At 59.0% G+C, this 24687-nt stretch overlaps 1 protein-coding gene and 1 long non-coding RNA gene across 3 annotated transcripts; one reads left to right on the forward strand and one right to left on the reverse strand.

The window, feature by feature from the left end:
- Positions 1-11589: 11589 nt before the first annotated feature.
- DUSP7 (dual specificity phosphatase 7) lies at positions 11590-19085 on the reverse strand. The gene is made up of 3 exons (XM_059161063.1): positions 18403-19085; positions 16535-16969; positions 11590-13778 (listed from the first exon to the last, which is right to left on the reverse strand). Exons 1-3 carry the CDS (start codon positions 18917-18919, stop codon positions 13471-13473), a joined length of 1260 nt encoding a protein of 419 aa, XP_059017046.1. The 5' UTR covers positions 18920-19085; the 3' UTR covers positions 11590-13470.
- Positions 19086-20005: 920 nt separating this feature from the next.
- On the forward strand, positions 20006-22139 carry LOC131823997 (uncharacterized). Of its 2 annotated transcripts, XR_009350727.1 has the most exons (4): positions 20006-20401; positions 20709-20784; positions 21109-21184; positions 21754-22139. It is a non-coding gene; the product is annotated as an uncharacterized LOC131823997 (long non-coding RNA). The 2 variants fall into 2 exon arrangements; XR_009350728.1 differs by lacking the exon at positions 20709-20784 and having other exon boundaries at positions 20014-20401.
- The last annotated feature ends 2548 nt before the right edge of the window (positions 22140-24687 follow it).

Consider the following 24687-nt stretch of genomic DNA (forward strand, 5'->3'; position numbering starts at 1 on the left):
CTAGGGCAGTTTCCCAGACTGGGAACTGTGGGGTTAAAGGTTATGTGTATTTTTAGGCCTTTTTTTTTTTTTAAGATTTTATTTATTTATTTGTCAGAGAGAGAGAGAGAGAGATCACAAGAAGGCAGAGAGGCAGGCAGAGACAGAGGGAGAAGCAGGTTCCCTGCCGAGCAAGGAGCCCGATATGGGACTCGATCCCAGGACCCTGGGATCATGACCTGAGCGGAAGGCAGCTGCTTAACCAACTGAGCCACCCAGGCGTCCCCATTTTTAGGCCTTTTAACTCAAGTCGTCAGTCAAATGGCCTCTAGAAAGCATCTCCAGGTCCCCTGCCCCCCCCACCCCGTGGGTGGGCCTAGAGGCCAATCCAAAGGGGAGGAGCTACCCCAACCCCGCCCTGGCAGTTTAGTTTTACCTGTGGCCTGAGACTGAGTCACTTGAGCTCCCCGCCCTATGGTAGAAGAGCCCACCTGTGGGGACATCCAGGCCCACAGCCTCACCTGGCCCCTAACCTGGACCGAACTTCCCTGGATCTCAGTTTCCACCCTTTTTTTTTTTTTTTTTTTTTTTTTTTTTTTTTTTTTTTAAAGATTTTATTTATTTATTTGACAGAGAGAAATCACAAGTAGGTAGAAAGGCAGGCAGAGAGAGAGAGGAGGAGGAAACAGGCTCCCTGCCAAGCAGAGAGCCCGATGTGGGACTCGATCCCAGGACCCTGAGATCATGACCTGAGCCGAAGGCAGCGGCTTAACCCACTGAGCCACCCAGGCGCCCCCTCAGTTTCCACCCTTATAGTAAAACGGGGACCTGGTGGAGGAGTTTGGAGAGCTCGTGGGAAGTCTTCAGTTCTGAGCAAGGGTCCATGCTGGCCCCAGACACCCAGGAAGCAGAATGCTCCTGGGAAAGGGAGGGTAGCTGAGCCCACTGGTCACTGGCTGAGGGCCCAAGACTACCCCAGCTCAGAGTTCAGGCTCAGAGCTGCAGGTCCCTCATGGCAGCCTCAAGCTTTCTGTTCCCTGAAGGGACACAGCTCAGGGATTGCCTCAGACTCGAAGTTCTGTAGAACTGTCTGTCTTCAGAGTCCAGGTCTTGGGCTTTGGGGGCTGGAGTTACAGTAGGGGCTCAGCCCTTAAGTCCTCCCAGGGTCCCAGGCTCGAATAGGCTGGGGGAGGCCTTGGACACGAGGGATTCGGGGGCTAGGGATCAGGAAGATGGGTAACCTGGCACCCTCTAGCCCCACCCCCACCACATGCTCCTGGGAGCCCAGAAGAAGGGGTGCCAGGGCAGGCAGGCTCCAGGGAGGGCTGGGCTGGGCATTTCCTGCCAACGGGTGCCAGGCTCCAGTCCCCTGAAGGCACGATTCTTTAGTCTTAGTCAGAGGAAGTGAGGCAGGGCAGATGGGCAATGTGTGTGCAGGGCCGCCGGGCACGGCGGGCAGGATTGGGAGGACGGCGGCAGTCAGAGCCAGGGAGCAGCCTGGGCCCTGCACCTCCTTGACTGCTATGCCACCATGGCTGCCCTCGAGAGCCAGCCGAGCACCCCGCACCTGGGCAGGTCCTTGGAGACCAGGACCCTGCGGCGACCAGCCTCTGATTCCAACTCCCTCTTACCCAGGTGCTGAGTCTCTGCTTTGTTGCTCACCTCCCGTGTGGCTTACACTTGTCACTTCAACTCTCTGAACCTTGGGGTTCTCACCAGTGAAGCGGGAAAATTGGGGAACCCATATGCCCCTGGCCTTCCCCTGCCCCAACATCAGTTTGGCCCACCCCCGGGGTCCTGTGGAAAGAGTGGGGCAGGGTCGAGTCTCTGCCCTCCCTGAGCAGAAGGGGTAGTCCTGGGATCTCTCAAAAACTGGCTGATCTGGGCTCCAAAGTGGGTCAGTCGTTGCGTGTCTGCCTTTGGCTTAGGTCATGATCCCAGGGTCCTGGGATCAAGTCCCTCATCGGGCTCTCTGCTCAGCGGGGAGCCTGCTTCTCCCTCCTACTCCCCTGCCTCTGTTCCCTCTCTCGCTGGGTTGCTCTGTCAAATAAATAAATAAAATCTTAAAAAAAAAAAAAAAGGAACTAGTTGCTCCAACAGTTTTTATTGTGTAATTATGCCCAACAGTGATCCCCCGTTCTCAGTTTTGGCCGAGCTCTCTGCATCCCCACCTTTGGCTGGGTGCCAGACCAATCAGCCTTCCCGCCCTCCACTGGTTGGTGGTTGATCAATACCGCAGCTGCCTACAGGCTCAGGCTGTGGGCACCTGCCCCAGGCCACTCCCCAGCACCAGCCCCTGCTTCCGAGTGTGCCTTGGGCCCCTGATGTCCGGGTTCTCAGGCTTTTCTATGACCCGGCTCTGACCACAGAGGGTAGAAAAGGCAGTTTCTGTCTTGGCCCATGGTCTGGGACCTCTTCCCCAAGGTGCCACCCCTCTCCCACTGGAGAAGCTTAGCAAAGCCTGGCCAGATAGAAAAAAGAGGATGCTTGGGGGTTCAAGACTCCAACCTCCAGCCTCTGACAAAAGGAGGTGGGAGATTAAGGCTGTGCATGCCAAGAAAGAGCCCTGGTTGTCTTGGCCTCTGTACAGACAGGTGCTCTTGAGGAGCTGAGGCTAGCTCAAGAACAAGCAAAGGTGGCCTTGAGCTAGCTCACACCATGGAAGGTCCCTGGGAGCAGAGGCTGGGAAGGGACCTGGTGAAGACTGAACTGGAGAGTTCCCCTTGGGTTAGGGTCCCCTCCCTACCTCTGCTCTCACCAGGCTGGAGCAGGGACACAGGGGGGACATCTTACCCCTCTGGCTCCCAGTCACCCAGCCCCCTTCCCACAAATATGGGGACCGAGAGTCCAGGAGGGAAAGAACCGGGGGCACGGCCTGTTGCTCTCATAGTGGCTGGCTCTGTCCCAGCTCTGAGCTGAAAGGGAGGCCAGGTTAGGAAGGCCAGGAGGGTCTCCGGGACAGCCAGGACCACGCCAGGTGGAGTGAAGGTGTCGGGCTCTGGCCAGGCTGGGTAATCGGCTTCCCTGCCCCGGGCCTAGCTGGGTGGGGGCAGCCGGGCTCAGGCTGGCGGGCTGTTGATCCAGCCCAACAATGATGAAATGGCCCCTTTGTCCTGCGGCGCCAAAGTTACTGTGACTGGAGGAGGCGTGACGTGAAAGGGTCATTGTTCCCACTTGGGCGGCCACTCAGGGAGCTGGAGGACCGACCCAGAGCGGGCTCCATGCCAAGGCTGCAGCCCTGCCTGCGGCCTGCGGCTGTCGGAGTGGCCTGGGCTCTCCGACTCCTATCCGCGGCCACCGCCCCGCAGGGCCGGACTGAACACAGGGTTCCTCCTGCACAGCGTCCTGTCCCCCTCCCTCTTCTGCGCTCTGCAGCTGGAATGATACTGGGGATCATGAATGGGATGCACCCGCCCGTGTGGGGGGCTCTTCTCTTTGCATACATGGAAACCGGATGCCTGTGGGCTTGAGGGGTAAAGAAGGTGTTTTGTCCTGGGGCAAGCAACCTGTCAGTGACATTCACATCCTAAGGGTGTGGCCTCAAGGAACCCCTCCCCCAACCTTCCAGATGAGGGGAGAGAGGCCCAGAGAGGGGAACTGGGTGGCCCTGAGCCACACAGCAGGAGCTTTTGGCTGATGCACCTCCATTCCTGCTGGACCGTTGAAGCCCCCTCCTTGCCAGTCCGCTTCTGCCACCCCCTCCAGTCCCTTCTCCCCTGAGCAGCAGACCCTGAGATCTTTCCAAAACCCAAACCTGACCAGGTCCCTCCTTGGCTTCCAACCTGTCATGGCCTCCCCTATCCAGCACCAAAGGTCAAGCTTTGGTGCTGGCGTTCAAGGCCTTCACTGTGCCGTAGCTGTCAGACGGGGAGCTCTGTCTATAGTACGGAGCATCCCTCAGCCCCTGTGTGGGAGTACGGAACCCAGCAGGGACTACTTTCCATCTCCAGATCCAGCCTTCACTCCTTGCTCCCGCAGGTCCTGCCCCCTCGAAGAATCCCCTTCTCCTCCACGGCTCGTCCGGGTCCCATTGCCTCCAGCCACTGGAGTCCAGGAAGCCAGGCGAAGGTGGTCAGGGGGGGTTTGGTCCAGGCCCAGATTGGAGCCTCTTCTCCTCACCTCGGGGGCCCAACTGGCTCCAGGGCCTAGAACTTACTCTCCTCCCCGACTCGCCACTGCCCCCAGCAGCTGGCATCAGGTTCAGCCTGACCCAGGCTAATTAAACCCTCCCTCAGCCCAGGCGAGGCTCTGGCTCTAGCTCTAGACTTTTTTCCCTGGAGGGACGGAGCTAATTAACCGAGAGGGTTTAATTAATCAATTAGCGTGGCCTCCAGACCCCTCCACTTAGCTGTGGCAGTAGCAGATATTTTTAAACAGGAGTTCCAGAGCCTTCTCTGGCTGGCTGGGACTGAAAGAGAAAGCAGGCGATCACGGTGGGCGCAGAGGCTGTAAGAGACCCAGCCAGTGGCGCAGAGGGGTCCAGGGCCACCTCCTGGGCACCACCATAGGCCTCAGCAGCTGCAAAATTGCAACACTGGGCACCCGAGTTTCCACAGTGAGGCATGTACCCCAGATCCACCTCCACAGGCATGGGTCACGCAGGTCTGACATCCAGAGCCAGGCAAGTTTCCAGAAGTGCCCCCAGACAAGGGCCAGAGAGCTGATGATGCCCGGCTGGACCCAGCGCGGTGGCTAGCAAGGTCTCCAGGAGATGGGGCTGCACAGACGTCCATGGGAGCTAGAAGAGGCCCCAGAAGCCCAGCTGAGGGAAGAGGTTGGGAAGGCTTTCTGGAGGAGGAGGCATTTGAGCTTCGCTCAGGGAAAGAGTAGGAGAGGTAGCCAACTGAAGGGGCTATAGGTGATGCGAGTATTCTTGCAGGAGAAAATAGCATATGCAAAGCCCCAGGGGCAGGAACAGAAGGAGGTTCTCCACCACAAGACATCCCCTTCTGTGGGAAGCCTCCCAGATGGCCTTACCTGTTAGAATTGGTATCCCCCAGTCTCTGCCCCTCCAGCCTACACACTCCAGGACAGCCCAGATTCAACACCCCTCCCCAAGCCTCCTGACCTACTACCAGCTCTCCTCCTCAACCTCCCCTGCCCCGTCCTGAAGAACCCACAGATGCATCCCAATCCCTTCAGAAAGGGGGCTATGGACTCCCTCCTCTGAAATGCTGCTTTCCCGGGCTTGGCACAGTCAGGAGCCCAGGAGGGATCTGAATTGGGTGGGGTCAAGGGCTCAAAGCTAATCTTAGCCTCTCCGGCCTGGGTTAGTTGAGAGGAGGGACTCCCGATCTAGCCAGACTTGCACCCTGACCCCAGAGAGGCACCTTCCAGGCTTCGCTGCTCTGTCTTGGCTTCTTCCTCAGGTCATCGGGGATAATCTAGCACCTTCCTCTGAGGGTTGCTGAGAGGATCTGTTGAATTTATCATGTAAAGTCGGCAGGGCACCCTGGCCCAGAGCAATGGTCACGTACGTGCTTTGCTATTATTACTCTTACTGCCGGAGGAGACATTCAGCAAAACTCCCAGGCAGGGCGGCCATGAGGGACCGCTAGAGCTGGTGACCCAGGCAGGGGCTCCCACTGAGGGATGGTTCAGCCCCCAGTGCTTTGCCGGGCCCCTGCTGGGTGACTAGCATGACCGACCGACATTCGGCTTTTCCGAATCAGCTACATCAACAACCAAACATAAAAGGTAAACGATCCTGCTTTCCTTTCAGAAACCAAGCGGCAAAATGGAGACAGGTGTTTGCCCCGGAAATGCCACTTCTGGGCATGGGGCCCAGAGAAAGAGCCTGAAATGTAGAAAACACTACACCTAGAGTCCTGGCCCAGAGGTCCTGATGGGACAAGGAAGACTGAAGACAACCTGAGTGCCCAGCAACCAAGGAGGGGAGGTGGTGTCCAGCCCCTCTCTTTCTCAGGGGCAGGGGAGAGAACTGTGAGGCCTGGCTCTAGGGATCTGAGGGAAAGCGTGACTCTGCTCCTGCTGTGCCATGACTTGGGGTGCCGTCACACCACCCCTTACCCTCTGTGGAGGAGAGAAGAGAAGCAGCTCCAGCCAGTCCAGGTCTCAGGCACCAGGTGAGGGGCTGAGGATGGGCAGGACTTGGGAATTTGGGGGGCTGGTGAGGAGGGACTATGGACAAGCAATATGGGGTAACAAACAGTCTGAGCAAAGAAATAGAGCGAGAGGGAGGGGGTGAGCTCAAGGCCCTTTCTGACAACCCCACGAAGACATCTAGACTTCCAGATCAAAGCATCCTCCTGCTCCCTCATCACTTGGGCAGGCTAGGACAGGGATGGGCAGGCCATAGCGGTAGGACCAGGCACCAGGGCTCACCTGGGAGTAACACTCTAAATTTCTCAGCCTCTCAGAACCGGGGGACACTGTGAGAGAGTCCTCTAGGCAGGTAGATGGAAAGAACAAGTGTCCTTAAGGGACTGTAGCAAAGGAGTCTACTGGAGCAGAGAGGGGCCTGGCCTGGCCCATTCCTCCCCAGCCAGGCCCCCTGCCCAAGGTTCCCCAGCTCTGAACTCCAGCCGTCTCCTTGTAGGTGGGATATTGGCTCCTAGGCCACTCCTGATGCCAGGCTGTCCAGCCCTTGGGATAGAAGTGAAGGTCTGGGCCATAATCCCTAAGTTCCAAGTCTGAAGGCTGGGCCCATCGGAGTCATTCTCATTTGTCACCTGTGCAAACAGGGAACCTGGGGACCGGATAAGAAGGAAACATGTCTGAGATCACCCAGCCAGCCATCAGCAACAGCTGGCCATGGGAGGTGGCCCCTGGAGGGTGGTCACAGGTAAAGTGGCATCATCATGACTCACATTCCCAAGGCCTCACTGGGAGGAAGGCCCTTCAGCCTGCTTTCTCCTCTTGGACCCACCATTCTTTATTGTTGTTGTTTAAGATTTTTATTTTTAAGTAATGTCTACACTGAACCTGGAACTCGAACCCACAGTCCTAAGATCAAGAGTAGCATGCTCCCTCAACTGAGCCAGCCAGGCACCCTGGGACCCACGGTTCATGTCTCTGATGTACAGAAGAGAAAAACAAGGCTCTGAGAGGGGGCATCAGAGCTGTGCTGTCCCAGGAAAGTCTGCAGTAGGAGGGAGGACCATGGTGACCCCCGACTCTCTCTGGGTATTTGATGTGTGGGTAAACATTATGGGGGACAGGTAAGGGGGAACTCAGACTCCAGTGGCCAGGGTTCCACATGTCCTGGCAAAGACCCATGGTGGTGCCTTTCGGGTCATGGACGTGGAGTCAGACAAGCTGGGAATTTCTACTTTTTTTTAAAGATTTTATTTATTTATTTGACAGACAGAGATCACAAGTAGGCAGAGAGGTAGGCAGAGAGAGAGGAGGAAGCAGGCTTCCTGCCGAGCAGAGAGCACGATGCGGGGCTTGATCCCAGGACCCTGGGATCATGACCTGAGCTGAAGGCAGAGGCTTTAACCCACTGAGCCACCCAGGCACTCCAGGAATTTCTTTTTAAAAATATTTTATTCATTTATTTGACAGAGAAAGAAAGAGAGACAGAGCATAGAAGGAGGGGAGCAGGAGAGAAACAGGGAGCCTATTGTGGGGCTCGATCCCAGGACCCTAAGATCATGACCTGAGCCAAAGGCAGATGCCCAACCAACCGAGCCATCCAGGAGCCCCAAGCTGGGACCTTCTGTCCCCACAACGGGCCCTCCCTCCCATGAGCTGTCTCCCTCCCTGCTCGTTCTGCAGATGTGCCTCACCCTCTCCTTGTCCATGGGGGTCTGCCCTCCCCCCCGAGTGACCAGCTCAGCCTCCTCTCTGTCCCCTGTTCTGCACATTCCCCTTGAGGATGTTCTCCACTTAGTAGCTAGGGGATCTTTCAAGTGACAACCAGCCACTGTCAGCCCTCGACTTAAAGCTTGTTAGGGCTCCCTGGTTCTCTGGACAGCACCTCGTCCTCCCTGGCCCATCCAGCCCTGGAAAAGGGGTTGCAGCTTCTCCTTTGCCTGCACCAGGGGTGTAAGGACCATGGGGCCATGGCACGGGTCGATGGAGCTCCTACAGATGCGCAGAAGCCAAGCTGATGCCCCTGGAGGTACGTGACGGGGTAGCCCGGGGAAGGGGATTGGCTGCCTGAGCAAAGGGTGTTATGGGAGGCACTGGAGTCCCTGTGGAGGCTCAACTGACCCAGCCAGAGACAATGGGGCTGAGGCCCCTTGAGAATTGTTAATGATGGTCTTTAATGGCCCTGCCTGGGAGGGGATGACCTCACCCCGCCCGCGCCCTAATGAGAAGAGGCTGGAGTCAGAGGCAGGCGGCTCCTCCATCACTATGGGATCTGCTTGGGCTTGTCCTGTCTGAGAAATGAGGGGGCCGTGGATGTGTGTGTGTGTGTGTGTGTGTGTGTCTGCGCGCGCACGTGCACACACACATATAACTTTGGTCCTTCACAGGGCCGGATAGAGAAGGCTCCCAGCCCAAGGCAGGAGGCCGGACCTGGACGAAAAGACTCAGGGCAGCAGCGTGGGGAGGCCTAGCTTCCTCCCTGACTCACTCTATGACCCTATCTAAGCCTCGCTTTCCCTATCTGCATGGGGTTGGAGGGAGCAGGGCCATTCTGAACCGTCTCCAGGCTTTCAGGTCTGCCAGGTATCAGGAATCAGATGGGACCGACCCCAGAAGACCTCTGGAAGGAGGTGAGAGGGCTGTATTCCAGTGGGGTCCAGAACAAACAGGGGAAATAGATCAATCAGGACCCAGATTACCCCTGCGCAACCCAGGCTCCAGGGACACCTGGCTCCCACGTCAGGCTTTCCAACTTCTGTTAAGAGTTTGGTGTGCGTGCTGGTGTCCCAGCCACGTCCAGACTGACATGGAAGGTGGCCTGAGATAGACACGGTGTCTGGAAGCAGGTCTGAGGGTGTCAGGCAGCAGGGGGGTGATAGGGGAGGGCACAGGTCCCAGCACGGGTTCTATGTTTGCATCCCGGAGAGAAGCCCTGGGGGGGGGCAACCCCTCTCCTAAATGCTTCCTGCCCCTTCCCTAGGAAAGGGCAGGGCTACCCTAGGAAAATGTTCATCTCTTTTTTTTTTTTTTTTTTTTTTTAATATTTTATTTATTTATTTGTCAGAGAGAGAGAGAGTGAGAGCGAGCACAGACAGACAGAGTGGAAGGCAGAGGCAGAGGGAGAAGCAGGCTCCCTGTGGAGCAAGGAGCCCGATGTGGGACTCGATCCCAGGACGCTGGGATCATGACCTGAGCCGAAGGCAGCTGCTTAACCAACTGAGCCACCCAGGCGTCCCTGTTCATCTCTTTTGTGGTCAACTTGTCAGACGCCCCACAGCAGGGACTGCTCCATAGTGTGGCAAGTTCTTTCTCGTGTCCAGCCTTAGTCACTCCTGCTGTTGCACCTGATTCATTTATCAGAGGACAAGCTGAGGGCCCCATTATCCTGCCACCCAGCCTGACATCACCAAACTGCCCTCGGGCATGTTCCCACTCCTGGGGCAGCCCAGCCTACACAGGAAATGGCTGCGGGATGAATGTGCCCATGAGTGAGTGGCTCAGATCTTCCTCCCATGAGAAGGCTGGGAAGTGGCTAAGACTTGGAGGGAGGGGGCCGCTCCTGGGGCCTGGGCTGAGATGGAGACAGAAAAAGGAATCCAAAGGGAGGCAAAGAGGGGATCAGGAGGAGATATGGGGCCGAGAACACATGGACTAAGCAGATCCACCTCAGAGAGCGAATGTTCCAGAGCTCAGGGGACACTGGCATCAAGGGCTTCAGCCAAAGGTGGCCTGGGCCCAGCGGGGAAAGGACAGCAGAAACCGGGTAGAATAACAGGAGCTCAGAGAGGACTATGAGGTGGGAACCTGGGAGCCACAGAACAGGCATGTTCCCACTCCTGGACCATCCGGAGTAAGCATGGCCCAGCCCGGAGTCACAGAGTGAGGACCCCCAGTCCCAGCTGCCCAGCTGTGACCAGGTCCCTTGTCCCCACTGGAGAGAAGCTGAAGGAAACCCATAGCCAGGCATGGTGCTGAGGTTTGAACTTCCTCAGATGAGGACACGGAGGGTCACTGAGGCCGCCTGGCCTGAGGTGGTCCAGGAGGTCAAGGCCCCTCGTCCTCTATTCGAGGAGCCGCCTTGGGAGGCAAGGCTACTCCCACCCCCCAGCCTGCGCTTGGGCACGCTGGTACTGCCAGGCACTCACTCGGCCTGTCAAGAGCCCAGCCCCCAGCCCGGCACCCGCGGGCTTCCCCAGCCCTGGCCAAGGGCAGCAAGAGGGAACAAAGGCCCAGTCTCTGCCTGCTCGGGCCCCCACCCCCTCACCCGCCCCTGGCACAGAGGGACCAGGGCCGGAGGGAGCACCCGCCTCTTCGCCGAGGCCGTGAGGAGCCCCCGTCCCTCTCCTGCGGGCCTGCTGACTGCACCAGTGTTCCCCCATTCTAGAGATGGGCAAGCTGAGAGGGGCAAGGAGCTGGTAGCCACAAGTCTGGGATTAGAATCAAGATCCCTTTGTTTGAAGCTGGACAGCTCAGCTGGGAGTCTTTGAAAAGGGGCCGAGTTGCCCTTACCCACCACCCTACCTGCCGCCAACCCAGTGTGGTCACAGCAGAAGGGATAAAACCAGATGAGAGGCAAAGATGAGGAAACGGAGTCAGCAGCTAGTCCCCGACGGGGGCTCCCTCCATCCGGCAGAGGCAAAGGAGACATAAAGCCTTCCGGAGCCTCTGTTCCCCATTCTGGAGCTCCATTCCACATGGAGCTATGCCCCCACGGAGGGCCTCACACCCCCAGGCCATGGCCACCATCCTTCTCCAGTCCCCTTCCCTCTTTCTTGCTCCTTGCTTCCACCCAGGTCCTGGCCTGGAGCCCCCAGGGGGGCCCTGCATGGTGAGGGGGCACTCACTGGCTCTGGAGAAGCCAGGCATGGCCCCCGCTTCTCCTCTGCAGGCCCAGACCAGGAAATGAATAGAACCTGCTCCTCGTGCCCCAAATACAGAAGGCACTGGGTATCTCGTGCCATTGGTTCTGCTTCAGAGATGGAAACAGAGGCTAAGGGAGGCTTGAGGGACCTGAGGACTGCCCAGCTCCTGAGGAGCAAAGTGGGGCTGATCTGTCACCAGCCAGGTTACAAGTCCCACTGGCTTCCCAGGGACTGTGGGGGTGGGGGAGGATGGGAGTTGGGTGGAAGGCTGAGGTGACCAATGCACAGCCCCTATTCCACCCACAAGAGCAGCAAGAGGAAAAGGTCAGGGCCCCCAGGGCCTGGTCAGGAGTCTGAGGCCCTGGGGCAGCTCTGGCCAAGGCCCAGCGGACAGCCCTGAGCCATTCAGGGTGAGTGAGGGCTGGCTCAGTTGTATGACCTTGGTCCACAAAACCTCTCCAAGCTTCCATCTCCCGTCGACCAATCAGCAAAAGCCCACGGAGAAAAGTCGCAAGGTCCCTGCCTGTAGTGTGTCAGGGCTGGGGCGACGCCACCCCTCCCTTCCTCCCCACCGGGCTGGGCCCCTCCTCCTCCTGGCTTAGCGGACTTCACACAGAACAGGTGCTAGGACGCCTCCCGCCTCTCCTCCCCACCTCCCTCCCCACTGCCAGTCCCTTATTGGACATCACACTTTGTTTTAAAGAAAAAATAATATTTATTTGCAATATAAACAAAGTCCCGTTGCTGGTTCGGGATATATATATATATATGTATGTGTGTGTGTGTATATGTAGGGTCACAAATTTTCCTTCATAAGGTCATAAAGCAAAACTGGCCACCCTCTTCGCATACTCTCACGTACACAAATCTGATGCATCTTTCTGGGGTTTTCTTTTTAAAGGTAAAAAAGAGAAAGAACCATGTACAGCATGGAAGCTTTTTGTCAATTTCTCGACTGTGGCAAGATTTTAATCCGCTGCCTTAAAGAATCCCTGAAAACCGCCCCGTGAGGTAAGACGCAATGGGGCAGAGCTTCCTCGGCCTCGCTCTCGGGCCAAGTGCTGGCTCACTCAGGGACCCCGGCCTGACCACTCACCTTTCCCCGGGCCCCTGTGCAGTCCTGACACCTGGTGGGACTGAGGCTGGAGAAGGAACGAAACTGGAGGATAACGGAATCCGTGGCTTTGTTCTGTGGATCCGGGGGGGAGGGGGTGGACAGAGCCCCACGCCCCTTTCTCTTGTCCATCCTTGCCCCTTCTGCCCCTGCCCTGGTATTTTCCTGGTGCGAGTTTCCTGGTAGTAGAAGGCATGGGCAAGAGGAGTGCAGGGCCAGCTTCCATGGGACACGGGGGCTCCGAGTGGCAGCTGGACCGAAGCATCAGCCAGGGTAAGGGACAGAAACTAGGAGGCAGGGCTGGGCCTCGGCCACCCAGGCTCCCCCGCACCCCCGCCCGCAGCCGGGCCTCCACTCAGTCACAAACAAACGGGGAGAGAGAGAGAAAGACAGAAGTAGTGGGTACATAAAGAAAGGGCCCTGGGCCCAGACCCTCCTACAGGCTGAGCCCAGAGGGCTAATGCTACTGCTTGGCGTCCCCCACAGCTCCCCCTCCAGTGGGCCCGCTGCAGGGCCTCCCATCTCCTGCCTCCGGGAGTCTGCCCAGTCTGCAGGGACCGCTGGAGGGCCCAAAATGCAAAGGCCACCCGCAGCCCACCCTTTGTGACTTGCAGAGGTCGTCACGGGCAAGTGCAGTGCCACGGGGGCTGGGCCAAGAGATGTGGACACGACTTGGCGGGGGGGGTGGGGGGGTGGCGGTGTTGACGCCAAGAGAGCAGCAAGCCAACCCTTCGAGAAGGGCCTGCTGCTGCAGAAATGGGAGGCTTCACACATGTGCAAAACGCATTTGGTCAAGATCAACACGGGGTTTGTCTTTTCCATTAAAAACAAAAACAAAAACAAAAACAAAAAAAACCAGTAATTGCTTTTTGAAGTAGTAATAAAAACAAAACCGAGAACATGTCTCTCTCTCTCTCTCTCTCTCTCTCTCTCGCGCGCGCGCGCGCGCGCGCAGGATCAAGGAAGGGATGAAATACTGGTTTATACAATCCACCGTTGCGTGTAGCCTGAAAATAACACTTTTCATTAAAAAAGAAAAATCAAGAAGAGCTTGAACACTTGCCGTGCTCCAGGGAGCTTGGATTACCTGCCAAAAGTAAAAAGTAAACTCAGGTCCGTGGATGGGTCTTTAAAAAACAGCCCAACTGGCTGGCCCATCTGCTGATGGAGTGTCCTGGGACAAGGGCGAGGCCTCGCTGGCCTCCCGAGGCCATCTGTCCCAGAGCTCAGGGCCTCTCCACAAAGTCCTGTGGAGGGAGGCCTCGCTTTGTGGTCCGCCCGCCCCAAGGCGGTGAGGGAAGCTCGGCCACCTGCCCACCGGGGGCCTCCAGGCACTGGCCATGTCCGAGGCTGCCTAGCTTCTGGCTGGACGTAGCAGGAGTGGGCCACCCACCTGGCCCGAGGAGCTGTGGGGGGTGGGTTGGGGAGGGGCCGGCCCCCACCACCTGTGCCCCAGCCTCACGTGGACTCAAGGGTGTTGAGTGGGAACAGGTTGTGGTTGGCGGGCGTGGAGAAGTAGAGCTGCTCGCTGGGGGTGTGGTTGTCGCACGGGCTGCTCAGCCCCAGCGTCCGCTCGAAATCCAGCAGCTGCCCCATGAAGTTGAAGTTGGGCGAGATGTTGGACTTTTTCCTCTTGACGAAGTCGTAGGCGTCATTGAGTGACAGGTTCATCTTCTGCATCAGGTAAGCCACGGTAACCGTCACCGAGCGGCTGATCCCTGCCAGGCAGTGCACCAGGACACCACACTTCTTGGAGCGGGCCTCGTCTGCAACACACAGGCATGGGTCAGGAGGACACCTCTGCCAGGGAGCCGGAGGTGGGGGGCTGGGGCACAGAGGGCAGCAGGTTCACTGGCCGGTGCTGCCCAACACTTGAGGGACCTGGTGAAGGCCCACACGGGTGGGACAGCCACTTGGGGTGGAGGTCAAGAGCGTGGCTATGGAGAGGGCTCTGCCACCCGTCAGCTTCGAGTCACTGGACGTCCCTGTGCCTCAGTCTCCTCATCCATAAAATGGGCCCCCATGTTCCCAGTGCTCTCACAAGGACCTGAGCCAAGAGAGGGTTCTCCAAACCCTGGTGCTTGTGATGGCTACACAGTGCCCAGCCTGTGCTGAGGGTGTCACCTGTGTCCTTTCAGGCCATCTGCACCTGAGATGGTCAGCAAGTTCATTTTATAAATGAGGTTCACAGGCACAAAGAGAGTGATAGGCCAAAGGCCACAGACAGACTCCTCCTAACTCCTGGCACATACCACGGTCAGTCCTCGACTGGTGGCAGAGGCTAAGCTCACTCTTCTGGTGCGGCTCCCATGGGGATCCCCTGAGGGTCTCCTGGGAAACAGGCCTGAGGGGAGCCCTGGAGAGGGAATGGAGGGCCCCGGCCCAACACCCAGCTCTGCCCTGTCCCCTGCCCCTCAGCCTTACTCCTGAACAGCCAGGGTTGGGAGGAAGGCCACACCTGAGGTTTTGCCAGGGAGGCTCTCTTAGTTGAGCCCCCTCCCCCACCTCACTTACTAGACTTCCCCCAGAAGGCCCATGCACCAGCGACCTCTCCCACCACCACCAACCAGGTTCTGCCCACCCTCCCAGCTTCTCCCAGTGTCTCTCTCAGTCTCCTCAGCCTGACACACAGTAGGAGCTCAATAAACACTAGCTAAGCCACTGAACAACTCAGTCCCATAATCGCTCCTCCCCTAGGCTCTAGGGCCTCTATGCCACAACTGTGCCAAGGATGGAGGTTAACAAGAGGCAGCTCTCTGGGGCCCTCCAGGTCCCTAGCTCTCTGATTCTGAGCCCACTGGGAGCCAGGCATACAGCTGGCACTCAATCAGTGCACTCCCACAAGATGATGCACAGGTTCTCAGGCTGTTCCGCCTCTGATGCTCATTCCCTCTGGCCTGGCAGAGCTTCCCCTCCTCATCCCCATGAGGGCACCCAGGGCTAAGCATGCAGTAGGCACTTAATCCAGATCCAGGCACTGCCTGGGGGCAAGAGAAGCTGGGGAAGAGAGAGAAGCTGCAGCCTGGTGCAGAGTGGTGCGGTCTGACCTTGAGACTTGGGGCTAATGGGGCGGTGGAGATGAGCCCCCCAATGGTGACACACCAGGATATGGGGAATGCCTGGCCCCCAAACCCACTCCCGGGTGATCCAAAGTGAAACTGCTTCCACGGGCTTTATTTTTAGCCTTCTCAGGGTGTGGCTGAGCAGCGTGGGGCTTGAGGCTTGATCTAGTCCCAGCGAGTCCTGGGGGGTGCTCAGGCCTCTATTCCTTCACTTGTCCCCCTCCCCCACTCCTATACCCTGTTCTGTCTCCCTCCCCAGATGCAAAGGGACCTTCAAGAAGGATAAAGGCACCCATGAGCCAGGCTCTGTCCTGGGAGCCAGGGATCCCCCTTCTCTGCTCCCCTGTCTTGTTGGGGAGAAGGAGTGAACGCTCAGGCAGGACCCAGAGACCTCCTGGCCTTGTCCCTCCCTGGGCAGAGCTGGGAAGCTCCCAATAGCCATGGTCACAGCAGCCCCTCCCCCAGGCCTCAGCTTCCTTCCTTCCTCCCAGCCAGGCACCTAGTTTTGGTTCCCAGTAAGCGGATGAGGCGGGGAAGCCTCCCACTTCCTGTTATTAAAGCTAGCCCGGCCCAGCTGACACCAAAACGCCCTCCACTGGACACAGCGGCCAGCGGGAGAGGACTGCCCAGGCCACCTCCTCTCTGCCACTGGAGGCTGGGGAGAAACACGGGGTCATCAGGCTCCGAGAGCCAAGGGTTTACATTCATGCTGATCTGGTAGCCCTTCCCTGCACCCTGGGTAAGAGCTAGGGCCAGGAAGATGACCTGCTAACAGCTTCCAGCTGGCCGCAGAGGAAGCAGGATGGGGAGGTCGAAGATAAGGCAGCTCATGGAGCTTGAGTCAGCTGGGGCCATCGGGGGCTGATGGTTCTAAGCGCAACAGGGGGACATACTGCTCTGAGGGAGGCCTCCTATACTCCAAGCAAGCCCCACAGGCTGCCAGGAGCACCCAGGGCCCTACCAAGTCACTCTGGCTCGCCACATTCCAATAGCTGCCCATCTGGGGTCAGCCTTCGGCTCCAGCACCACCCTTTAGCCCCCTCAGGTACAAAATAAAGTCCAAAGAGGCACAGTGGCAGCCCCCTCCCGGAAAACACGTGTGCTGAGGCATGAGGACGAGCAGGCAAGACCTGTGGGAGGTCTGAAAGCTGTGATGCTTCAGCTAGCCAAGCCCAAAACAGCGGAGCCACAAAAACACAAGCTGGACAGCAGGGTCCGTGGGTGAGGCAATGGGGCGGGGCAGGGGGGGGTCCAGGACTCAGGGGACCACTTGGGTCCCAAGGGCCTCGGTGACTCACAGCAGGCATGGGTTCGGCCACGGGCACATGCCAGCACAAGCAGGGCACGCACAGGCTTCGACAGGCCCAGAGGTACCCAGCCAGGCGCCAGTGACACCCAAGTCCCATACACACCTCGACACAGCTGCCCACCCACCCCGCCCAGAGAGCAGCAGCACCTACCAATGAAGCTGATGGCCTCGGGGAAGAACTGGGAGAGGTTCTGGCTCCAGTGGTCCGAGATGGGGATCTGCTTGTAGGTGAACTCGCCACCATGCTCAAAGGCATTGGGCAGGTTAGGCGTGACATTGAGGATATACTTGATGCCGTACTTGCCGAGCACATCCAGGTTAGTGGAGTCCTTGGCGCAGCCGAGGTAGAGGTAGGGCAGGATCTGGACGGGGAAGGCTGGTTGGCTGGATGGCACAGGGCTGCCATCCGACTCCGTGGCACTGCTGGGCAGCTCTCGGTCGGACTCCCCGTCTGAGCAGTCAGAGCTGATCCGTAGGCCCCCCAGGCCCAGCACGGAGGTGGGTGGTGAGCCACTGGGTGAGGATGAGCTGTCCACGTTGGTCTCGCAGTGCTCTGAATACTCCGTCTGGAACTTGTTGAAACCACCTGTGGCCAGGGTAAGAGGGCCTGGGTGAGAGACTGCCCATGCCACCGGCCAATGTCTCCAGACCAGTGGGCTGCCCACATCAAGCACTTTAACACCGACAACAGCCAATGTGGGCCCTGCCAACTGGGTTACACGTGTACCTGCTCCTGTGTTCTCTACATCCAGCTTATGACCCCCGACAGAATGGGAAACTGAGGCCCCCCAGGAGGTGAAGTAACATGCCTGAATGCCATATCCTGACCCATTAGGCTTCAGGGCCCCAGCTCATTTCGCTTCCACAGCCCCCAGGCACACCTGGCACCCATGGGTGCTGAGTAACGGCTCAGTGGTAAAGGAAAGAAGACAACCCCGTCTCCGGCCAGCACCTGTGGGTGTGCAAACCCCTCTTACAGAGGGGACTGCAGGGGCCAGAGCTATGTCTAGGTCAGTGAGAGGCACAGAGGTCCTGGGCCTCCTGCCTGGGAGTCCGGTCCCTGCCCCCCACCCCAACCACAGTCAGGGAGGACAGTGTGAAAGTACTGGCTGGCCCTTCCCTCCCACAGTGGCAAGTTCATAAAAGGGGTCCCAATCCACCTTTCCCCCGCTTAGATCTCAAGGACCCTAGTTTTGGAAACACAGGGGGAGGGCTGCTGGGGCTTTACAGAGACAAGAAATGGGGAGCGTCTTGCAGCTAGGCATGGGCCCTGCGCCCGAGGGTGCCGCAGGCTTCCCCTCCCCTCCCTGCCTGCACGCCCGCTGCCAGCGAGGCCATTTTGGAATGTTAATTGGAAACACCGGCTGCAGCCACTCGCCCCCCAGCTGCCTCCCCCTTCCACAAGCTCAAGGGTAGTAGGCTGGGGACTTGGGGGTCCCAGACAGCCATGGCAGGGGACCCTGGTTACAGTTCTGCCCCAAGTGTTTCCAAGAGGCTGTGATCCCCAAGTAGTGAGCCCAAAGCCCAGATGCCCAGAGTTCCCCAACCCAAACGGTCCCTATACCTTAGGGGCGGGGATAATGCTGCCAAAGGTTCCTATATCCTGACTCTGGTCTCCCAGGGACATGCATTCTAGACTGGAGCAGCAGGACCTGGTGTCCTGTCGCCTTTGGGGTCCCAGGAGGCGGCCCCTTCCTCCTCTGAGGGGCTCAGCAGGAGACTAGGCGCTGCCATGGCCCCAACAACAGGAGAGAAAAAAAAAAAAGGAAAGCCCAGGTTGGCAAAAGTTTCTTCAGCCCACTCGAATTGTGTCGAGGACGAGATGCAGAAGGGACCCTCGCGCCAGCCTAAACCCTCACCGCGGGGGCCGAGCTCCCGTTAGAGGCGGATGCTAGCCGGGGGCGACGTGGCGCCGGCCGGGCAGGCGGAGCGCACGGAGAGAAAGCAGCCTCCGGCGGGGGCGTCAGGGAGCCGCGGGAGAGCCCGAATCCCGGACGGGGGTCTCAGTGCTGCCCTCACCTTGGAGGTAGTAGGCCTGGCAGCCGTCGTCGCGCAGCTTTTGCAGGAGCAGGCCAAGCACCGAGGCGGGAGCGCCGGTCTCTGGCTGCCACTCGGCCGTGGCCTCGTCGTAGAGCAGCACGGTGGCCGCCTTGCAGCGCGTGGCGAAGCGCTCCTTGTCGGCGTGGTTGGGGATGATGGAGCGGATGGGGAGGTTGCCCTTGCGCAGACGGCGCAGCATGAGGCCCGGGATGGCCAGGTTGATGGCCGTCTCGATGTGCGACGACTCGAAGAGCTCGTGCGGCCGGCAGTCGAGCAGCAGCAGGGACGCGCCGCCGCGCGCCTCCAGCTCCTCCTGCAGCCACTCGGCGCTCTTGCACGGCATGGCCCCCGCACCCGTCGCCGCTCCCGCGCCGGTGCTAGCGCCGGACCCTGACACCGCACCGGGCTCCGACCCCGCACCGGTGTCCCCAGCAGCCGACGCCCCCGAGGCCGACATGTGCGCCCGCGCTGGGGGGCCGCGGAGCTGGTTTTTCATGGGGAGCGCGGGCGGCCCGGGGCAGGGGCCGGGCAGCCCTGCCCTGGGACGGCGCCCCGGCCGCGCGGGCCCCAGCCGCGTCTCCGGGCGCCCGCCTCCCGCCGAGCTGCGCGCCCGCCGCCCCGGCCTCCCGGCCTCCCGGCCTCCGTCCCGCCCGGCCCTCCGCGCGCGCCGCGGCCTGACAGCCCCAATTAAACGGCGGCTCCGGCGGCCGCGCGCCGAGGCGTCCTCGGGGGGGGGGGGCGGGGCCGCAGGGCCGGCGCCCGGGCTTAAAGGCGCCGCGCCTCCGCCGCCCCTCCCCACGGAGTACGCGAACGCGCTCGCGGCCCCGTGCACCCTGAGACCTGCGCCCGCCCGGGCCCTCGGCCCACCTCAACCCCGACCTGGCTAAGACCAGCCGGGGGTGCCCGGCCAAGACCCTTCCTCTATGCCCGCGCTCGCAGCGCTTCCGAGTCCTACCGTGAAGGGCTGCCCTAGGGACGTCCTGCGCCTCGCATCCCCTCCCGACTTTTCCCTGAAGCAGAGCCTCCCCAGGGATAGGGCGGTGGGTGGGGGCGGTCACGCTGAGGCAACATCCCCCTCCTCCTGTCTGTCAACCCCACTCATTCATTTTCTCAGCGAGTTCATTCAACAAATGGAAACTGAACGCCTACTACGTGCCAGGCACTGTGCTTAGGATAAGGTCACCGTTTCAGGCGACCGACTGGTCCCTAGGGTGGCCACAGGCTCCGAGACCTGAAAGGGGATCCCACCCCAGCAGGCCTGATGGGTAATCAGCGAACAGGGGACTAGAGGACTAGGAGGACCCAGGGCCGTCCCACACTCCGCAGGCAGGAGCGGAAAAATCCTGGAAAGGGCCAGCCCCAAGAAGACAGAGCTAGCCCTTTAAGAAAGCTTTACAAGCTGGGAGGTGACAGGCGCCGAGTGAAGCGCCACGTGACTTTCTCTCGGAGGGGCGGGTGGGCGGGGAGCTCTCCTTTATCAACCTCTCTCCTCGCCAACCTCCTTCCCAGTGCGCCAACCAACTTTCGCGGTAGGCGGGAGCGCGTCGCGCAGATGGCCAATCGTGACTGAAGGAGACGGTTGGGAGGGAGGGCGGCTCGTCACCCGTTGCACCCGGCGCAGGGAAGTGGGCGGGGTCTCCGCGAGCGCGGTGTGTTGACTCGCTCGCAGGCGGGCGGGGCGGAGGAGGTGAATGGAGCCGCAGGTAGCGCAGGAACAAAGCGGCTTGACTCCAGAGGCGCGCGTGCGCACGGACTACCGCGCTTTCCCTACGGAGCCAGTGTCGTCTGCCCAGGAAGGGAGCTAAGGGCCGGGCCCTGCGGTCCGCCCGGTCCGTTCCCAGCGGGCGGAGTGCCTCCACTTCCTCGGGGTTCCCATCTCCCACTCTGCCCTAGGCTGGTTAGCACACAGCCACCTTGCCTGGACAGAGCCCAGCAGGCCCGTCACAGATCTATCCAGCGATGAGGGCACTTCTCTGAGGTCAGACCCTCGACTGGCAGTCCACGTGCTGGTTGTCAGGGACGGCGGCAGCACTGGAAAAGGAAGCCTAAGCAGACCCACACTGGAGGGGACCTGCTGGCTGATGAATCATTCCTCAGCGGGTTTGTTGAGGGCTGGCTGGAGCTTTGGGGACAGCAGGGCCTGGTGAATTGGTTACTGCTCTCACTAGTGGGAAATGGGAGCCTCCGCTGTGTCCCCGCAGTCCCTATCTCCCTGGACAGAGGAGGGAGGCCGTGCCACCCCCCCTCCCCATTAGCTCGTGATGGCTCCCTTGTCTCCCCTTCAGGACTCCTCCAGGGGAACCGTACAGGCTGGAGGAGAGACCTGTGAGGATGTGAGGAAATGGAGAAACTCCCCGGGAGGTGGGTGCATCCTCCAGCACGGAGGAAGAGGCAGGGTTCAGATGCATCCAGAAGGAGGGAGGCACCTGAGGAGAAGGTGACAGTGAAGCAAAGGAGTGGAAGAGAACTAGCCTGGCTGTAGGAGCTGCCTGTGGGGCCCTGGACCGCCATCTCTCAGCTTGGAGGCATAGCCCAAAGCCTTGGTTCTTGGGTGGAAGCCCTGCCTCCAATCTTGAACAGCTAGACACAAGGCATAAAATGGATCATATCCGGGATGCCCTGGGTGCATATGTATGAGTGTGCACGTGCATGCCAGGGGGGGACACAGAACTCTCTAACTTACAGAGCACAGCAGGAACTCGCCCGTGGTCAGACAGCAGGAGGCTAGGACCACCTCTGCCCAGGACCTTGCCCTACAACTGTGAGTCTCCCTCCAGAATGCTGCGAGACATACCTGGAAGAGGGAGCCCTGTGCCCTGAGCAAGGTCTTGGGATCAAAGACATTTTTCCTCTTCAGGAATGTGGCCTTTCCTGCCCTTCAGGGTTCAGGCCCTCCCCCATCTGCAGCCCCCAGGAGAGGTGCCCCACCTCCCCCTCACCCCCTCACCAGGGTTTCCCTGAGGGGCAGGGTGGGGACCCCCAGAATAGGTCCGGGTCCCTGGGGGTAAGCTGGAGGTGGAGTATGGGTGGGCTGTCTCAGGGCTGTCCCTTTCTCCCACACACCTTCAGGCCTTTGTACACCCTACCCCCATGGCCTGGACATTTTTTGGCTTCACCCTTTGCCAGCCTTCTAGAAGATCACAGTTCGGTGTCACCCTCAGGGAGCCCTTCTCTGCTAGAATTAGCCCCCTGCTCCATGCCCCTGGGACCCTTGCCCCCAATTTTGCACTGGAATTATCACTGTTGTTGTCCAGCAACCCCACCAGACTTTCTCCCTTTGGATACCCAGTGGCATGTCTACCTCCCCAAGTCTCACCCCTTTTCCCCCAGGTGCTAGGCCTGAACCCATGAGGCGTGTGTGGAGCTACCTTCCCTATCTGCTCATATCCAGCCCCAGAACCAAGCAGTGAAGGGGACTTCCAGCACGACAAGGCTTGGCTATGATAGTGGGATGTTTGATGTGAACTAAGCCAGATGTGAGCTGGTGTGCAGCCTCCCTGCCGTCCACCCCTCCCCCATCCACGTGGCTTGGTGACCCAGGAACTATGTCGCCAAGAATAATTTAAGCATTGGGGCGCCTGGGTGGCTCTGTCAGTTTAGCTTCTGCCTTGGGCTCAGGTCAGATCCCAGGGCTCTGCTCAGTGGGGAGCCTGCTCCTCCCTTTCCCTCTGCCCCTCCCCTCTGCTCATGGGCGCACAGTCTCTCTCTCTCTTGCTCTCTCTCTCAAATAAAATCTTTTAAAAAATAAGAATAGTTTAAGCATCTTGGAAGCAGACTTTCCTTTTCCTACCAGTGTCCATGGATTTCTTAGAAATGGGCAAACATGTTTTGAACAGCACATGCCAGAGGGAGAGGAGGGGAGGAGAGTCTGTTCCTCCTATCCTTGGGAAACTAACACAAATTTCAGGTGAGCTCCTGCTGCTTGCAGGAGGGCAGTTTGCAACGGTGATTGATTTCACACCCCGCCATGAGAGCTGAGCAGGGGCTGGGGAGAGTTCCGGCAACTCCAGCCCATCTGTGTCTGAGACCCAGACTGGGGGTCACTATGCTTGTCCCAGAACCATGGGACAGCTTCTTCCCCATCCCCCAGTGAGGTGCCTGCCTGGGTTGCCGTGGGAACAGGTAATGTCTAAACCAGGCCAGAAGTGAACCGTGAAAGGCCTGGCAACTCTCCTGCCCTGGGCAGAGCTCTGGCTGTGCACGCCTGAGCTTGTACATGCACATGCACTCAGGTAAAGACACACACAATACAGTCCCAAACACACATAGACCTACCCTGTATCCACATATGCTCACAGGCAGAAATATGGGTGTGTGCAGAAATACACAACACGCATGTGCGCACACACTCTCCATTAGCTACATACACATACACAGACCCTGTAATGTCTGGACATTTGCCATTCTTGTTGGAAGAGTACCCACAGACCAGTCACAGAGGGCTTGTTACAGGCTATTGGCTATTGCTTGGATCTCTGTGGTGACAGGTTCTAAACGGAACCAAATTCTGCCCCTCCCTTCCTTCCAGGAGGGAGCCACCAGACCCTGGGTGATAGCAGTGTGGCCCGGAGAAGCTATTGCCTGGAACAGCTCTCAGGTTGGGGAGCCACATGCCTATTCATCTTCCCTTCTACCCTGCCCAGGTGTGAGGCAGAGGGATAGGAGGAATAGGGCCCTGGGGAGCAGGTGGGAAAGGGTCAAACTCAAGAGAAGCAGAGACCAAGAGCTGGCAGGATGGAACTCTCCAAAGCTCCCTGGAGGAGATAAAGGGGAAGAAGTGAGGAGAGCCAGGCCACTGTGGAGCCTCCCCACTGTTCCAGCTTACACGTTTCCTGCCCTAGGCCAGGGCGTATGCAGGGAAGGGGATTGGGACCTCAAAGGGGAACTAGACCAGCATAATCGCTCTCTCTCCCAGCTTCCCACAACGGCAGAGCAGGCCCTTAGCTAACCTCCCCATGTGTGTCCCCCACTGGGGCCAGCCTGAGGAGCCAGACTAGAGGACAAACCTATACTACTCTGCCTTGCTTTGTCCCTGGCAGACATTACTAGTCAATCACAGCACTCCTGATTGCTAAACCACCCTCTGGCCTCAAAACCGTCCTAAGCAGGCATGACCAGCTGATTGATTGTGGTAGACAAGGGAGATAAAACCTATTTGCTAAAGCCTCAATTCATAGCCAGGCCAGCCATGGCCTCTCTGTCCCCAGCCCTGGCTCATGTCACCCTGGCCCCTTCCTGCCCCCTAGTCTGTGCCCAGACATGGCACCCCTGCTTCCACACACTTCCTCGTTCTGTGACCCCTGCCTTCTGAAATCATCTGCAGCTTCTGAGGGGTGTTGACCCCAGGAAGTCTTCCCTGTCTGACCTCAGCAGAGTGTGCTCCTTCTCTGATCCTCCTGGGTGTTGTTCCTGTTTTCTACCCTCTCCCCACTTAAGGGCAGTTGAGCCTGGAGGGATCTGGGAGGGAGCCGATCCAGCCAGGGAGCATCTGTGTGACTTCACCTGTGTGAGCCCCTGTTGTCACTGGAGTTCCCGAGGTCCTGGCTTCTCACCCAGAGTCCGGCCCCTCCCCCTCCACTCCCCCCGCCAGGCCTTCCTCCTGGCCCGGCCCTCTGTCCTCCAAGCTCTCCTCAGCACGAGGGTCCCCGTAAGGGAGATGGGGGCCTCCTGGGATGCTCTCTGCTCAGGACGGATTAGAGACTGATTTCAAGCAGGCCCAGTTTCTGTCCCGACGCAAAGGTCACACCCTGTGCTGCCCTCCTCCTACGTCCTACAGCGTTTTTCACATCCTCAGCCCTGCGATCCTTGGCGATTCCCCAGCGAGACCAGAGCAGGCCTTGTCTGTTCTGCAGGTGGGGAAGCTGAGGCCCAGGAAGGGAAATGTCTTGCCCAAGGGCCTGGCTCCAGGCCCAGCCAGTTACTCAGCCATTGGGCCTGAGGTGAGTCATGGTGGCCCAGGTGATGGGAAGGAAACACATAAACACAGGCAAGTGGGAAGGGCCGTCTTGGAGGCGGGGTGAGTACCTGCCTCGGGCTCCAGCTACAATCTCCCACACGCAGAACCCTGTGGGCTTAGTGGGCAGGTGCACACCTGACTGTCTCAAATCACGTTCCCTTTTGGCTCCTCGTCCAGCCTTTAATCAGCCCTGGAAAGGCTGTCAACGCATTTGACGGATGGGGACACTGAGGCCCGCGGTTACCAGTCAAGCTGTGGCAGGGGCTGGGCCCCAGACTAAGAACCCAGAGCTTCTTTCCCCCGGGAGA

The sequence above is a fragment of the Mustela lutreola genome, chromosome 2 (genome assembly GCF_030435805.1).
Source record: "Mustela lutreola isolate mMusLut2 chromosome 2, mMusLut2.pri, whole genome shotgun sequence".
Taxonomy (NCBI): domain Eukaryota; kingdom Metazoa; phylum Chordata; class Mammalia; order Carnivora; family Mustelidae; genus Mustela; species Mustela lutreola.

Bases quoted from the DNA above. Each gene is read 5' to 3' on its own strand.
- DUSP7 (XM_059161063.1), bottom strand. From the start codon at position 18,919: ATGAAAAACCAGCTCCGCGGCCCCCCAGCGCGGGCGCACATGTCGGCC. The intron at 16,970-18,402 runs GTGAGGGCAGCA...CCCTGGCCACAG, and splicing joins CCAGGCCTACTACCTCCAAG to GTGGTTTCAACAAGTTCCAG. The intron at 13,779-16,534 runs GTAGGTGCTGCT...TGTGTGTTGCAG, and splicing joins CGAGGCCATCAGCTTCATTG to ACGAGGCCCGCTCCAAGAAG.